General features: G+C 56.8%; 4 protein-coding genes across 4 annotated transcripts; 1 reads left to right on the forward strand and 3 right to left on the reverse strand.

Annotated features, from left to right (window-relative positions):
• Nucleotides 1-370: 370 nt before the first annotated feature.
• VDAG_05963 (uncharacterized protein) lies at nucleotides 371-1,363 on the reverse strand (the record flags this gene model as incomplete). Its single annotated transcript, XM_009658977.1, has 1 exon — nucleotides 371-1,363. The coding sequence occupies one exon, from the start codon at nucleotides 1,361-1,363 to the stop codon at nucleotides 371-373; it is 993 nt and encodes a 330-aa protein (XP_009657272.1).
• A 2,181-nt stretch (nucleotides 1,364-3,544) lies between these two features.
• On the reverse strand, nucleotides 3,545-6,902 carry VDAG_05964 (serine/threonine-protein kinase srk1). Its single transcript, XM_009658978.1, has 4 exons — nucleotides 6,532-6,902; nucleotides 5,872-6,320; nucleotides 5,285-5,529; nucleotides 3,545-5,098 (listed from the first exon to the last, which is right to left on the reverse strand). Exons 1-4 carry the CDS (start codon nucleotides 6,569-6,571, stop codon nucleotides 4,033-4,035), a joined length of 1,800 nt encoding a protein of 599 aa, XP_009657273.1. The 5' UTR covers nucleotides 6,572-6,902; the 3' UTR covers nucleotides 3,545-4,032.
• A 2,976-nt stretch (nucleotides 6,903-9,878) lies between these two features.
• Nucleotides 9,879-10,719, reverse strand: VDAG_05965 (uncharacterized protein; the record flags this gene model as incomplete). The annotated part of the gene is made up of 2 exons (XM_009658979.1): nucleotides 9,879-10,613; nucleotides 10,717-10,719. 2 exons carry the CDS (start codon nucleotides 10,717-10,719, stop codon nucleotides 9,879-9,881), a joined length of 738 nt encoding a protein of 245 aa, XP_009657274.1.
• An 893-nt stretch (nucleotides 10,720-11,612) lies between these two features.
• Nucleotides 11,613-13,503, forward strand: VDAG_05966 (uncharacterized protein; the record flags this gene model as incomplete). Its single annotated transcript, XM_009658980.1, has 4 exons — nucleotides 11,613-11,968; nucleotides 12,372-12,659; nucleotides 12,719-12,902; nucleotides 13,423-13,503. The coding sequence occupies 4 exons, from the start codon at nucleotides 11,613-11,615 to the stop codon at nucleotides 13,501-13,503; spliced, it is 909 nt and encodes a 302-aa protein (XP_009657275.1).
• Between the last annotated feature and the right edge of the window lie 1,084 nt (nucleotides 13,504-14,587).

A 14,587-nucleotide genomic window follows, 5' to 3' on the forward strand; every position in this document is an offset into this window, starting at 1 on the left:
TTCAATTTCAAATGCCAATATCCCACGACAAGCAAACAAGTTCAGAGGCGGCATGTTCAATTATGTCCCTAATCTATGTCACATGTGGAAGATGTCTGTACAGGGTCTCCTATGTCCACCAACCTACGTCCCCGGAGAAGAAATTGTTCGTGCAAGAATAGGAGATGCTGGTCCATCAGGCAACCCAGCCAAGTCATTGTCGTTTATCCAGCCCCGCAAGGTGCCGAGGGCAGGTAATCATTTTCTCTCTCTCTCCCTCTCTCTCTCTCTCTCTCTCTCTCTCTCTCTCTCTGTTTCTTTCTCTTTTTGATATGATGTCATGCCACGAACCGAAAAAAAAAGGCGGGTCAAAGCAGAAGCTCCCCCCCTTTTAACCGAGGAGGCCGCTGAGGAGGGAGTCAGCGCTGGGGTCGGTGCCGAGGTTGAGGTCGAGGTCGAGGATCTTCTTGTCGGCGATGAAGAGGCAGTTGTCGACCTCGACGCCGCGCTTCAGGGAGACGCCGGCGCAGTCGTAGATCTCGCCGAGGTCAATGGTCAGCCGGAGGGCCTCGGCCTCGCAGCGGGCCAGGCAGTCGTTGAGGTCGTCGGCGGTGGTCTCGGTGGCGTCGGGGCTCTGGATGGTCTGGCCGCACTTGACGTCGAACTGGCGGTCAAAGTCGGAGCGGACGCTCTCGCGGGCGGCGTCGGCGTCCTTGCTGTCCTTCTTGCTGCCGAGCAGGCCGCCGAGGAGGTTGCCGAGGGTGTTGCCGAGGTCGTCGACGAGGCCGCCGAGAACGTCGCCGAGAGTGCCGCCGATGAGAAGGTTGAGGTCGAGGCCGAGGATGTCGGCGAGCACAGTGATGTCCTCGCCAGTGAAGAGGTCGAGGTCGACGAGGTCGAGAAGGTTCAGGGAGAGAGTGGGCTTGCGGCAGACCTCGGGCTGCTCGCCGCCGTTGTCACCACCGTTGTCACCACCGTTGTCACCGCCCTCAGGGTAGCCGCCGTTGTTGCCACCGCCGGGGGTAGTAGGCACAGTGGGGACGGTCGGGGCCGTGGGGACGACGGGGTAAGTGGGGACGACGGGAACGGTAGGCACCGTGGGGGCAGTAGGCACGACGGGGTAAGTGGGGACGGTGGGGGGCTTGACGACGGGAGGCTTAACGACGGGAGGCTTGACGACGGGGGGGACGCCGCCGTCGCCCTCACCAGGCTTGGTGGGGGTGATGTAGATGTAGTCGGGCTTGGGCTCGACGTGGTAGTTGCCGCCGCCAATGATGATCTCGACACCGGCACCACAGCCCTCGATCTTGGCCGAGATGTCAATCTTGCAGGTGCCGGGGAAGGACTCGACACCGCGAGCAGCGAGGATGGGAGCGAGAGACATCTTGTCGGTTGGTTGGGTGGGCGTGGATTAGATGGTGTAATTAGGCGGGATAGTATGTTCCGAAGAAGGTGAGTATTGTGTATGAACGAGTGACTGTTTGTATGTGCGGTGAACGACTGGATGCGAGAAAAAGTTCTTGCTGTGATGAAGCTGATGCTGGATGAGGAGAGAGAAGAAGACTGCTGATGACAGGATGGAGGGATGGTATTTTATAAGAAATCCGATGTGACGATCGACTGACTGCAACCTCACATGTCTGTTTCCTCTCCATGCCTCGCCTGTTCCCATGCTGCTCTCAACGTGACTCGGATGCCATGCCGCCCCTGAGCCTCCTGCGCGGGTCTCAGACGATAATCTGGCACGCTAAGGTGAACCATCAGACCATCCGTCCCAACGCCCTGCGCCGAAACAGAAACCTTCCTCCCTTCTCACCAGAAAAGGGGGGACTGGGGGCCACGATGTCTCTCGTCAAGATCTCCGGGCATACGACTTTCACGAGAGCCGCCCACCCGTCCGCCGCCTCGGCGGAGCCTCGAAGCCTCGCAGCGCAGGGCCCAAGAGCACTGGGCGCAAGTAGGCAAGGCAAGGTCGTTCACGACAGAAGAAAAGAGTTCGCCATGCCAATAACCCAACAGAGTGTGTCATTATGAGCCCCAATCTTGGAAACCAAGCCACCAAATCACCCCAGTTAAGCATATCAAGCCACTCCAGACGTCCCTTTTCGACCCCTAAGGCCTCTGGGCGATAAACCCCACCAAGCCGCCTTCGGAATCTCTCTTCTCTCTCCCACAGACTGCCGATCAAGGGGTGGAAACCCTCTCAACGCCGGCACCTCTCAGCCCAGACGCAAAGCCCAGCCCAGCCCACCGCAACGCCCGTGCAAGACAGTTGACAGATAATTACCGACCGACAGGCCCTCTCAGCCACAGACGTGCACGCACCGCATCGCCTCGGCAGTACGGGGGGGGCCCTGGTCAAGTCTGCCTGCCGCGGGCTGTTCTGGCAGTTGCCTCCCTTGGCTCGACGAGCGTCAGGCCAATAGAGAGAGGAAACCCCAAAAAGAGAAGGAAAAAAAAGCAAACTAGATGACCCGCCGTATCATCAGCCGTCAACACGGGACAGACAGCGACGTTCGTCCCTGCAGGGGACCTGACTCGGGTGCCGTGAGACATACGGGCAAAGAGCCTCCTCCTAATTTTCCTAGCGTGCGTTCAGCCCAGGCAAGGGGGGAAGAAGAGGGACTAGTTCGGTCTTCCCTGGCCCTATCCCCGGCCTGGCACCGAAGATCCCGGAAGACCGGACAAAGATACCGGAGTCCGGGGGTTCCCTCAGAACTGGACCCTGCCCCCCCCCGTCGTCATGAGATTACGTAGAAGGCGACCATCACGCGAACCTCGCAATATCAGCCGCACTCGAAACCAGAACTCTCCACTCCTCGTCCTGCCGATTGCAATTTCCCCCTTCTCGATCCGATCGTAGGAAACTTGAACTGGTATCCCCGCAATCGTCCGCGGCAAGAAAGGAGAGAAGGAAAAAAAAAGAAAAAATACAATACCAATCAGGAGATTGTTCATCCACCTTTGGCCCCGACCCTCATCAAATGTAGACCCAAAACCCTGTCTCACCCGCTCGACCCAAGACCGCCCAACACCCATCCGGGAAATCGTCTCATGAACCGACTGAACCCCTTCAACGCCCCGCGTCGGCCATGTCTCTGCTGTCATGGGCCATTTTGTGGGGAACACAGCGCGCGCGAACGCAACGCGAGTAGTGCGTGAACACAGAGGTAGGTAGGGCCGCCTGAACAAGCAACGATCGGGGTCGAAAGGGAGGGCCAGCGCGCGCGCGTGCTCGGACAGACTGACAGACACACGCACTCTCGTGTCGGTCGTCGGGCATCCATGATATTGGAAGTGTCCCCATGCATGCAGGTGCAGCAAGCAAAAGACTCACATCTCTTTCGAGACACAATGGCCGGACCTGTCTCTCTGTCGCTCACTCTTGTACACCCACCGCACGCACTTCAACGCCCACCGGACCGGACCAGTGGCTTGGGCGCTGTTAATTAGTCTGCTTTTAGGTATAGCGCCCCTGAGGCCCCTCAGCTCAGGCACTCTTGGCTTGCAACAGCCCAATCTCACATGACAACATCGGCAGACATGTACACGGAACAAGAAAACATGGAAGAAATGGAATCTGTTTCCTAAGTTACCATAACTCCTCGCGATGGATGCATAGTCCCAGGCGACCTCGCCACTGCTCGACCGCAGCATGAGCCGACGAAGCTCGGTCTAATCTTAGTGCCAGAGTGGAAATCGATAGGCGGCGCGAAAAAGAGAAGAAACGACAAACGAATGACCAGCAGGAAATAGCAAAACAAGAAACCGCTCCATGACCACGTAGTTTGTGCACCCTGAATCATCCCACCGCCGTATTGCGTTGCCCGTCGAGCCTAGAGTTGCGCAATATCCTCCTAGACCTGTTGTTGATGAGACAGTGCCGATGTGGACCAACTGTCCGTGTCAGGCCGAACCACACCTCTCCCGGAACTCCCACAAATCTAGATTGATTCGTATCCTCCCCATATAGGCTTGCTCTGCATACTTCTTCGCCGTCACGGCGTTCGAGTTGACCTTGGAGGCCTATTCCTGTGAACGGGATCGAACAATCTATGCTCCGGTAACCTCAGCCAGAGGATGCTTCGCACGGCGTCCGAGCAATGTCGCGCCGTCGAGGTTCAACTCGAAAGCGCCCTTCTGTCGGTTGCGATCCCGCACCTGCTGTCGAGCAGCCGCCGTCACAGCCGGCGAGTGCTGGCCGTATCCCTTCTCGGTCGGAGCGTGCCTCTCACGCTCGCGACCGCGCTCCCTCTCCTTCTGATCCCTGATGTGGGCGTTTCGCATGCTCTGCTCGAGAGCCTGTGTGCCCTGTGTGGGCTTGTGGACGTATTCGGCGTCCTTGGCGTCGGTCATTTGGCTGTCCTCGTCTTCGGACTCTTCATTCAAGCCGGCCAGTGCAGTCGCCTCGCCCGCCTTGACTCCCATTTGCTTGCGTCGCTTCGCCTCTTCCTCTTGCCTGTGGACGGCGTAACCGACATCAAAGACCTCGCGCAGGTTGACGGCGCCAGGTGAGCGGAAGTCGTAGCGCTGAGCGCCCTCGCCGAAGCGTGACGGGTCGAAAGCACGAAGCGGCTCGACGCTCGGCGGTCGCTCATCGCGCGGCGTGGGGCCGGACCCGCGGATCCAAGGGTGGGCGAGGAACTCGGTAATGGTGAACCTCTTCTCGGGATCCACAGCCAGAAGATGGGAAATGAGATCTTGTGCGCTCTTCGAGATATCATCCCACCACGGTGACAGGAACGTGAACTGTCCCTTGGCCACCTTCTCGGTCAACACCTCGATGCTCTCGTCGTAGAAAGGGGGGAAACCGCAGAGCAGCGTGTATAGGACACAGCCGAGGGCCCACATGTCCACAGACTTGGAGTATCGCTCATCCTTGACGATCTCTGGCGCGGTGTAGCCGACGGTGCCGCAAGGCGTCATGGTCTGGGTGTCCCACACAACCTTGGAGAGGCCAAAGTCGGCGATCTTGATGCGGCCGATGCCACCAGCGCCATAGCCAGGAATAAACTCGCCCTCATCCACCTTGTCTTCGTCACCGGGCTGCTTGGGCTTGGGGGTCTTGGACGGAACGAAGGGCACAGGCTCAAACAGAATGTTCTCAGGCTTGATATCCCTGCGATTGAGCTCATGTCAGCACACCATTGACGCAGGGTATCGGGCATGACGTCAGATGCAAGCAGAAGACTGGGACATGACGTCTCACTTGTGGCTTCGCCACGGAGCAACAACGTGGCAAAGAGGGCGCGATGCGCTGGGGAGAATGTGGAGAATCGCGTGTGATGAGCACGAAAGTACATACCTGTGAACAACACCTCGTTCCTCGTGGAGATACTCGAGCGCCTTGGCAACCTGCACGATGACATGCCTTGAGAGCTCTTCGCTGAAGTAGGTGAGGCGAACAATCTGATGGAAGAGCTCGCCACCCGGGGCTAGCTCGAGGATGATGTAGTAATACTGGCGGGACTCGGAAAAGTCGATGAGCTTGATAATGTTGGGATGGTCAAGTTGGCGCATGATCTGGACTTCCTTGAGGATATTCGCCCTCTGTTTGTGGGATTAGTCATGATATTCGTGACCTTGGAGGCATCCCCTGGAGAAAAGGAAAAGAAATAATGACAGGCTGGGTCAAAGCAACAGTAGTCATGGTGGGGATGCCTCGCTAGATGGAAAGAAACGTAAGGAGATAAGAGAGATTTTCTCGCACCTCTGCAGCTTTGGGGACTTTCTTGAAGTCTGGGTGTAAATGGTCGTTTCCCTAATTGCGCCCCCAAGGTTGGTATGTGAAGAAGAAGAAGAAACGCACAAAAACAAACTCAAGACGACGCGGCGAGCAAGAAAGCAAATAATCAAGGCCCCGCAGGCAACCTTCAACGTTTTCAAACTCACCTGCATGCTGTTCATTTCGTACTTGCGGACGACCTTGATGCCGACCTCGCCGTGCTCACCCGTGGTGTCGCGGGCTCGGTAGACATTGCTGAAGGCGCCGTCGCCCATCTTCTCGAGGAGAACCCATCGCTCGAGCCCGGGGTACTTAGGGAACTTGCCGCGGGTCTCGTTTTCCTCAGCGACCAACTTGGCGATCTCGGCACTGTCGACCTGCTTCTTGACCTTGACCTTCTGCTGGGGCTCGACGGCGTGAGCTGCGGCGTGACCGGCTTTGGCGACGCGGTTCTGGTCGCCGGCGGGTCCTACAGAGTACGCGTCGGCCATGGGGGCGTGTGCTGGTTGGGCAGTGAAGCCGGGTTCGGTCTGGGCGGGCGCGGCGGGAGCTCGTGGGGGGGATGAGTTGTTCTTTTGCTGGGCTTCATCGTAGTTATTCGTGCGGGCTTGCTTTCCTGTGGACGAGAAGAAAAGGGAGAACGGGTCAGTACAGTTCCACAAGAATGATGGTTGAGACAAATGACATGGTGGGCAGGACTCTGTGGCGCGTGGAGCCCGGATCTGCTGTCGTCGTGGTTGCTCATCGCCCAAAATATGTAGAGAGCGGGGAAGAGGGGGAAAGAGGGGAGGGGGGGTGGAGGGACGGTTTGGCGGGAGACGGCATACCATGTCGGATGAAGTTCTTAAGTTGTTGTATCGTCGACATGATGGCGGTTTGTGCGCCTGTAGAAGGCTGTACTTGCGGGCTCAGAAGAAGTAGTCGTCGTTATTCGGTCGCCAGGAGGGACGCTGCGATGGCGATGCCTGATGAACGAACGGCTGCGACAGGGCACCGCGCTGCTTGGGTTTTCAGGCCTCGTGTGTTCTGGAGGGGCTGCGAAAGAGGAAGAAACAATTGACCTCGAACAAAGACAAGAATGTTGGGGCGCAAGAGGCGACAATGCAGTGAAGCGACGGATCGGAGGTCAGAAATGGCACGGCGAGAATGAGTCGGTTCGGGACGGAAGAGAGAGGTTAATGTGGGATAGGCGATCAGAGAGGGACAGTGAGGGGAGGTATGAGTCGGGGGGAGGAGACGAGAGGATAGAAACAAAGTGCAAGAGTCAAGGACGGCCGGCAGCTGTGGCTGGTGAAGGTCGAAGTGGAGTTGTATCGTGGATGCAATGGCGGGCGGGACAGCCGAACGGATGACGAAATAGGCGAACTGTAGGTAGGTACAGGGCAAAGGCAGTGACGCATGGGCTGTGCGTGTGCTCCAGGGAGTCCCTCGCGGTGGGGCGAGCTCATTTGTGGGGGCCTTCTGTGTTTCTTTACCACGCAGCAGCACACGGATACGTAGAGTACCATGGACACGGTAATTTCAGGCCGCAGTCAATCAATCAGGGAATCCTGGAGGCCAAGATGAATCGAGGCTCTCGTTCAGCGTCCCTCGGGTCGTGGTGGATGCAGATGACGAGCGGGCAGAGGACGAGACGAAGCAAGATCTGCTCGAGCGGACAACAAGCTGCGCACGCCGCTGAGTGGTCAGGGCGGCCGCAGAGCCGGGGTACCTTACTTGACCCTTCACTTAGGTCGGTGCCTTGAGGCAGGCACTTGCCCAGGCACCTACTAGGGACTACAGGGGCAAGGCGTCTCTGCCGTACCCAAAAAGCGTAAATAGCCTCCAATCTGATTCTCAGCCATGCGACCCAAGATGCTGTGACATTGATCCTACGCTCTGCCAGGTAAGTCATGGGCGATATGACAGAAAATGGAATGGATGGGCAGGGGGGGTTAGGGATGCTCGTCTCATGGAATGTCAGGGGGGTACTGTACACGATGAGCAGGGTGCTGTGGCTTGAACGACTGAACGAAGCCGTACTGCCGCCAAGAAACTGCGAGTTACTGGACCAGGACACCAATCTTTCCAAGCCATGCTTTCAGCCCGCTTGTTTCATCATTGCTTTCATCATCATCATCATCATCATATCAGTGCCCAAAACTGACGTAGGCGATGGCCATTCTTTGCCTTTGGTGCTTCAGCAGGCTTCATCACTGGGCAGGCAGGCAGGCTCGATCTCTGCCCCAGGGCTCCAGCAAGTCGATTCAAACCACCCAACCTGCCTCGCTGTCATTCCTCACTCAGAGGCATACCGAAAGACCCAACAACGCCGGAAGCAGGCGGGCAAAGTCATATGCTACGCCGCACAGGGCCATCCGTGACCAAGCGAGCCATGAAAAGGGCGCACCTTTTCGCTCGTTCTTTTCACCTGCTGCTGCTCGTCGCGCCCATCGGCTCGCACCCCACCTTGGGCTGTCTTGGTTGGAGGGGTTTTCTCCATCATGACGTAGCGAGCAGCGTCATTCCTGCAGATTCAGGGTCCCCCGTCATTTTACCTGCATGATCCGCTCCGCCCGCTCTCATTTCGACAAGTCTCTGTGCTGTGCAGACAGAGAGATTGTCGTCGTATTCCAGCCATCCAGTCCCGCCAGCGCAAGCTATGGACATGCAGAAGCACCAAACAAATGCACTGCACTTTTCTTCCGCTCTACAATCGCAAAACAAAAACGAAAAGACTGACGCCTGGCTGCATCGATCCGTAACATGGGCAGAAGGGGGGAGGGGCCGACCGCTCCGACAGACGCCACACACCGCACCTCGCGTCCCCGTCGCGCCTGCTTCTTGGCCTGCGTCGCTCCGAGGCTGAGCGTCAAGTGACCTCATCCCCTTCTCGCTGACGAATCCGTTCATCGTTGTTGGGGGGCCCAGTCTATCTCTCTATGTCCTCGTAGCCCAGCTTGCCCAGTAGTAGTTCCGCTGACGACAGGGACGGGATCATCACGTCGACCGACCATCGACAATCGCTCACAAGCCTAGCCACGTGCGAAACATCGGCCTCCCACTTTATCCCTCCTCTGACAGCTCCTCCAGCGCAGCGTTCTAGGCCCGGCCAGCGCTGGCCAGCCCTGACCCCGTCTGACGCCTGCACCGTGAAGCCGCATTGGCGCTAGCCTGTGTTCGCTTCGTACCCCAAAATCCCAATTCCACCCCCAACAATTCCGCGCCGAGATCACGGTTCACCCACGCGGTTCGCCCACGCCGGGTGACCTGCCGAAACCCACCCTCTCCAGACTTTGAATCGCAGTATTACCTACCTACGTGGGACAAGAAGCTCATTGCCTTTTTTCCTCATGTTCGAGTCAGTTCCACACTGCTTCAGGAAAGCTTCCGTTGCCATCGACAACTGGCACAGTCCACAGTCCCCAACGGCTGCAGTGTCCACAGTCTTGAAATCTTGAAGAGGCGCGCGCGCGGTCAAGTCAGATGTGGGCACATGGTCTGACACAAGATTCAGCCCAGCAGATGAGCGACAGGCCAGCATGCACGGGGGCCCGCCTGCATCATCTGCCAAACCATCGAAACATGCATCTCCATCTCCTGCACGAGGGAACACGCGCCGCTCGTCACTTGTCACGGTAGACACTTTACCTTGCTGTAGAAACCAATTGTCAAAAACGCGCCTTCGCCCCTGACCCCTGACGCTACTATCTATCCATTCCTTCGTCACATGACGTCACACATAACCTCGTCATTATCGAAAATAAATCAGGACGCTTCGTCGCGCGCGCGCTTGAACGCCACGTAGTTGCATTGCGAGCGCCACATTGGCGATTGCTTCGAGCTAAGTTCCAGTCTTAGGGGACTTTTTTTGATGAATTTCTGGGCTTCGTTTCGAGAGAACACGGCGGGGCTTGGGTCGTGGCCATCCTGCCTGCGTCCTGGTACCTGGTGATGGATCCTGCTCCTGATGCAGACCATGCCTTAACAGACATCTAAATGCGCCAATGGTCTATCCCACGTAGTCATTAGGTCTCACGTGATTATCATACTCGAAGCTTTATTCTGGGACCTGCATCAATGTTTACATGAGAGAGTCAAACAACATGATGGACTGAGTCACACCCGCTGCTCCCACACACCTTTACCGCAAACCATAGTCGATCCAGCCCTTGGCATCCCGCAGTGGTGCCAGCTAGGGCTGTGGGGAAGACAGAGGTGACGAGGAAGAAGAATTAGGCGTATTGTCAACCCAACAAGAGTCGATGTACTGATTAAGCATCGAAGTGGTGGCGCGATAGCCACCTGTGTCGGGAGATACAGTAGTAACCATGTCCTGGCCGCCTGCTTCGAATGCTGTAGTTTCAACGTTGCCGTAGTCTTCTGTGGCGGGAGATGTAGTATCAACTATGCCGGATTCGTTCGTCATAGGAGATGTAAGGTCGAAGATGCTGTGGCCGTGAAGACCGGGAGACACAGTGGTGGAAGGCGTGGCGTCAGCAACGCCGGAGTCCAATGCTTCCTCCAGGTTCCTCTGGTCCTCAACGGCAGCCCAATCCACTTGCGGACCAGCCAGCGCGGTAAGGCAGCTTTCAAAGGACGCCAGAAATCCGGCATCTCGTAGAGCGTTCAACAGCTGCCTCGTCATGGGGCGCTTTTGCAGGTCCTCCCACTCCTCGTTGTTCGGGATCAGTACGAACGGACACACGTAGTCCGGGGGCACGATTCCGCGCCCCGCCGGCGGCTTCTCCAGCATGTCGGACATGTCTATATGCTTGGTGCCATCCAGGTATTCGTGGATGTCGATGTCGTCGGGAAAGCATGCCCAGCCCCTGAAGAGCTCCGGGCGCGTTTTGGCATAGTCGATGACCATGGTCTGCGACGCTCGCGGCACTACCCTCGCACCAGGCAACATTCCGCCGAGCACCTTCTAGTTCATGGTTCGGACAGCGTGGTCATAGATGCATTCTTTGCAGATGTACATGTCGTTTGCAGGCGCGATGTCGCGCCCCCAGATGTACTCGGTTAGATACCATGATTTATTGCTGACGGTGAAGCCCGGGCACGACCCCCACATCCCGTTCGTGGAGTTGATGCATGTCATGTCATAGACTATCAGGCTGGACGCGTAGGCTCGATTGCTTAGATGCTCGGTGTGAATCGTGATGTGCTTTGCGCAACGCGAGCAGCAGGGCTCATTGAAGCAGGTCCAACACATTGGTGCCAGGCTGGTGATTGCGGGTGTGGATGGAAATGTTCGTTGGGCGTCTTTATATGGGCAGAGTCGGCTGCATGGGCATTCGGCTCGGTGGTAGTTTGATATAGAAGATCATGCAACCGCATGTAGATGCTGGTGCTGGGTGTATTCTTGTCAATAGTTGCAGCAACGAAGTGCCATGGTAAGTGGTGTTCGTATAAAGGTTCGCCAGTTGCGGAGCAGCAGCCAGATAGACACTGAATCCCGTACTGCTGACAAGAACTGCTTACAATAACCGGAAGGAACAGAGCAAAACAACAAAATTGTTGTTGGGTGTGATGGGTTGCTGCTTCCTCATGTCGAGCCTCGTCTCCCTCGAAGCAGCTTAAGTCTGCAAGATGCCTCCTTTCAACGTCGATTCACATGGCTCGACAGAAAAGAAAGCACTCTGTTCACCATCGAGAGGGAACCAACAAACTTGACCATTCAAAACTTGTGCACCATGATTCACGTTGCGTTGAGCTTCTCCAAGCGGATTGAGTCCGTGATTCACGACGATGCCCATACAAATGAATCTGACGTGCTCCATTCAACGTGACTGTCCTATGTCTTTAAGCATCTTCGGATTTTGAACATTCTTTGACCTGCGCCAAGCACGATTCAACTCGAGAATCAATCCCAAGACCACCAACCACACATTTCAAAAACGGCATTTTTCCATATCAGCTCGCCATGTGCTTCGCCGTTGTCACAATGGGCATCATGCAGGATTGCGGCCATCGCCAACTTGTGGCTGACGCTTCTTCCTGCGAGGAGGCTGACGAGAGTGGCGCCTGGTGCCCCTCGTACCAGTGGGAATGGAGTCGCGACCCTGATGGTCTGCTGTACCCCAGTGGCATTTGTAATCGCTGTCAGGCATCCGGAGGCATCATCTTCGATGGCCGCAACGAGACCATACCTGCGCATGCCAATACAAGGGAGGGAAGCGTCACAATGGAGGATAGTAGTAGCGACAGCAACGAAGAGGAAACGTCGTGGATTCGGGAGCGATGGAGAAGATTGCGACATGCGTTCCGGGCCAGCGAATGGTAAGACAAAGGGGCATTACGTTGGATCGGAGAACGGCGAGACATTGGGTGCCGATATTGATCAGTTACCTATATAGTCATGAAACAATCGGTTCTGGGCTTACCGGACTCCCCGAAGACCAGTGTGGTGATATCAATTTGGGAGTTTGTAATCGGAGACACCAGCCCCAATACGTGAAGGGATGTGCCTCCTCGTGAACCCGGAAACTCCCCGGGAACATTCGCTCGCACATCCACAGCATTGTGAAGAAGTCAAGACCCTGCCAGTCCTGGGTAGGACAACCTTGACCATGGTGTTGTCACACAAGGTACGGCGTGTTCCCGGCAAAGCCATGGGCGAATGTCAAGGTCCGACGTGCTTTATTTGACGCATCACAAACCTGTCCTCTGGGAATAGATCAAGGGACAAGGTGCGGGAGGGGCCTGATTCTGGGAGAGGCAGAGGGTTTGCAAGCCGTCAATATCTGGGACAAGGCGCCAATCGGTCTTGTACGAGGGGGACGATGATGAACAAACGCCTCGAGGCTGACAACGGCCTATTGGTGCGATCCTCCACCACCGACGCCGAGCCCCTGACTTGGAAGTTTCAACGGCAGCGGCAAGTTGTGGCGGCGCCTCGTGAAGAACGCACCACGCAATGGCTTGCGAAGGCTAGCTGCGGTATCACAGGCTTGGCCATCGTGAAAGGAAGGTCCCTCGACTCTGATCCGCGAGTCTGCGATGGCGAAGCATCTTACACCATCTGCGTAGCGGCTTGCGTGAAGAGAGTCAGAGAAGGTATCAAGCCAAGATCGTTATCGATCTCATGATCGTCAGGCTGCGATGCCTGGGTGATGCCGGCCCAAGCCAGATGGGGCAGCAGCTGAAGCGTGGCGATCAGGATCCCGGGGTAACGTCGCTGATGGTGTGCGAGTGTCGACTGCCGAGCGCCAAAGTAGGTGCTAAGATCTGTGCCTGCTGTATTGAGAAGGCGCCCTTTGTCACGCGAGAATAGCCAAGTCCGAGGCGAGTTGTACCACCTACTGGATGTAGAAAACATGACCCTTGTGCTCTTTTACCGTTGCCGGTGGCAAACGCCTGAGGAGCCATCTGCATCAACGAAGCAATGGAGGATGTGACCTAAGCCAGGGGGGGTTCATCACATCGACTGAGCCAAGGCTGCGACGGGATTGTTGTCGATGTTATTGTTAGCTCGGATTAGCGGAGATCAAGTATATGATTTCCCGGGCAAGCTGCGGCACTTTTGTGAAGCGAAGAGAGGAGTCTGCAGGGCACCAAACTTCCTTCATGTCGCGATGAATGAGTGAGGCCTCTCAATCGAGATGTTGTGCCGGAGCCTAGGGTTGAGCCGAGTCGTCATAAGTCTGTCTGACTGAGCTGGAGCATCAGGAAGGTCCTGAAGTCCAGTGCACGCATCAGTCAGACGGAATGAGCACCTCCGAGACGTCTTCCAGAAGCAGAGAAGAAGCCCGCAATTAGCACAAGGCGACAGCGACCGCTTCGGCGCTGAAGCAGTCATGGGGGAGAGGAGGTGACTCTGCAGCAGGTTCTAAAGCGTGTCTTAGCCCCGAGGCACAACGTCGATGGCGTGCTGCGGAAGCGGCATTGCGGGCGTGAGCGATGGGCATGGGGACGCATCCTCACCAGATTGTGGCGCGGGCCGCATCGTGCATGAGATATCGTGGGGGGCGCCTGTTGGGCCTGTAGATGGAGAGACACCCGGCTAGGAGCCCAGGTACTGTAAGCTTCTGGACCTGTCACGTACAGTGGCCGCGGGCTCGTCGAGGGTCGGGCATAAGGGGTTGGCGATGAACGAGACGGGAAGGTGCCGGGATGAAGCCAGCGGAGGCGGAGCTTCAGTCCAGCTCGAGTGCGGCGTGGTTGACAAGCTTCGGATGCCATCAGAGGTGATAAGCTGGCAAGGAACGCGTCGCGCTAGAGAGGCTTGGTGCCGAATGGATCGGCAGTCGCGCATCGATGGCCTGGTCAGGCACGTCAATAGTCTTGTCCTAGGCTTGCGAGCGGTTGAGGGGATCTCGACATTGTCAAGCTTGGCTCAGGGTCGAGCGGCTACATGTGTGCTTGGCTGTCAGGTTAGGTGGTCAAAGGATGATAGCAAATGCCACGGAGGAGGGATGCAATCGCAATCTGGTGCAGGTTGAGGTGCTTGTCGATGGAACGGTCTTACTCAGCCGTCCTAGTCCGGATCTGGTGCCCGATGGAGATCATGGCGGTACGCCGGTCCATTCGGCTCACAAGCAGGGAAGGAAGTACCGAACGAGATCGTGCTCACTGCCCCAGACCCAATCGGCTTATCAAGACAGCGCCATCAATGAATGAAGGGGTGGAGAGCTGTACCGTGTACATGTAGTGGATCTTACGGGGCATCTGAGCCCAGGAGGAAGGGGCCAGGAGGCATCTACGTCTTGACACTGTGTCCCGCGGCTTCAGAGCGCGATAGTACAGTGCAAACCACGCGATCAGCTGTCAAAAATGCAGGCGTTTCTCAAGGAGGGGCAGTCCCCCGTCGAGCCAGGAGCATTCGGGCCCACTGAAGAAACATGCGCTGCAGCAAGCCAGGTCATTGCTCCTGGGCTTCCTCCTTTCTGCCCTGCCCCT

This window comes from Verticillium dahliae, genomic scaffold (assembly GCF_000150675.1).
Source record: "Verticillium dahliae VdLs.17 supercont1.13 genomic scaffold, whole genome shotgun sequence".
NCBI lineage: Eukaryota > Fungi > Ascomycota > Sordariomycetes > Glomerellales > Plectosphaerellaceae > Verticillium > Verticillium dahliae.

Excerpts from the sequence above, each read along its gene's own strand:
- VDAG_05964 (XM_009658978.1), bottom strand. The coding sequence starts at position 6,571 with ATGTCGACGATACAACAACTTAAGAACTTCATCCGACATG. Across the intron at positions 6,321-6,531 it reads TAAGAACTTCATCCGACATG|GAAAGCAAGCCCGCACGAAT; the intron begins GTATGCCGTCTC and ends TCTCGTCCACAG. Across the intron at positions 5,530-5,871 it reads ACGAAATGAACAGCATGCAG|AGGGCGAATATCCTCAAGGA; the intron begins GTGAGTTTGAAA and ends TCCCACAAACAG.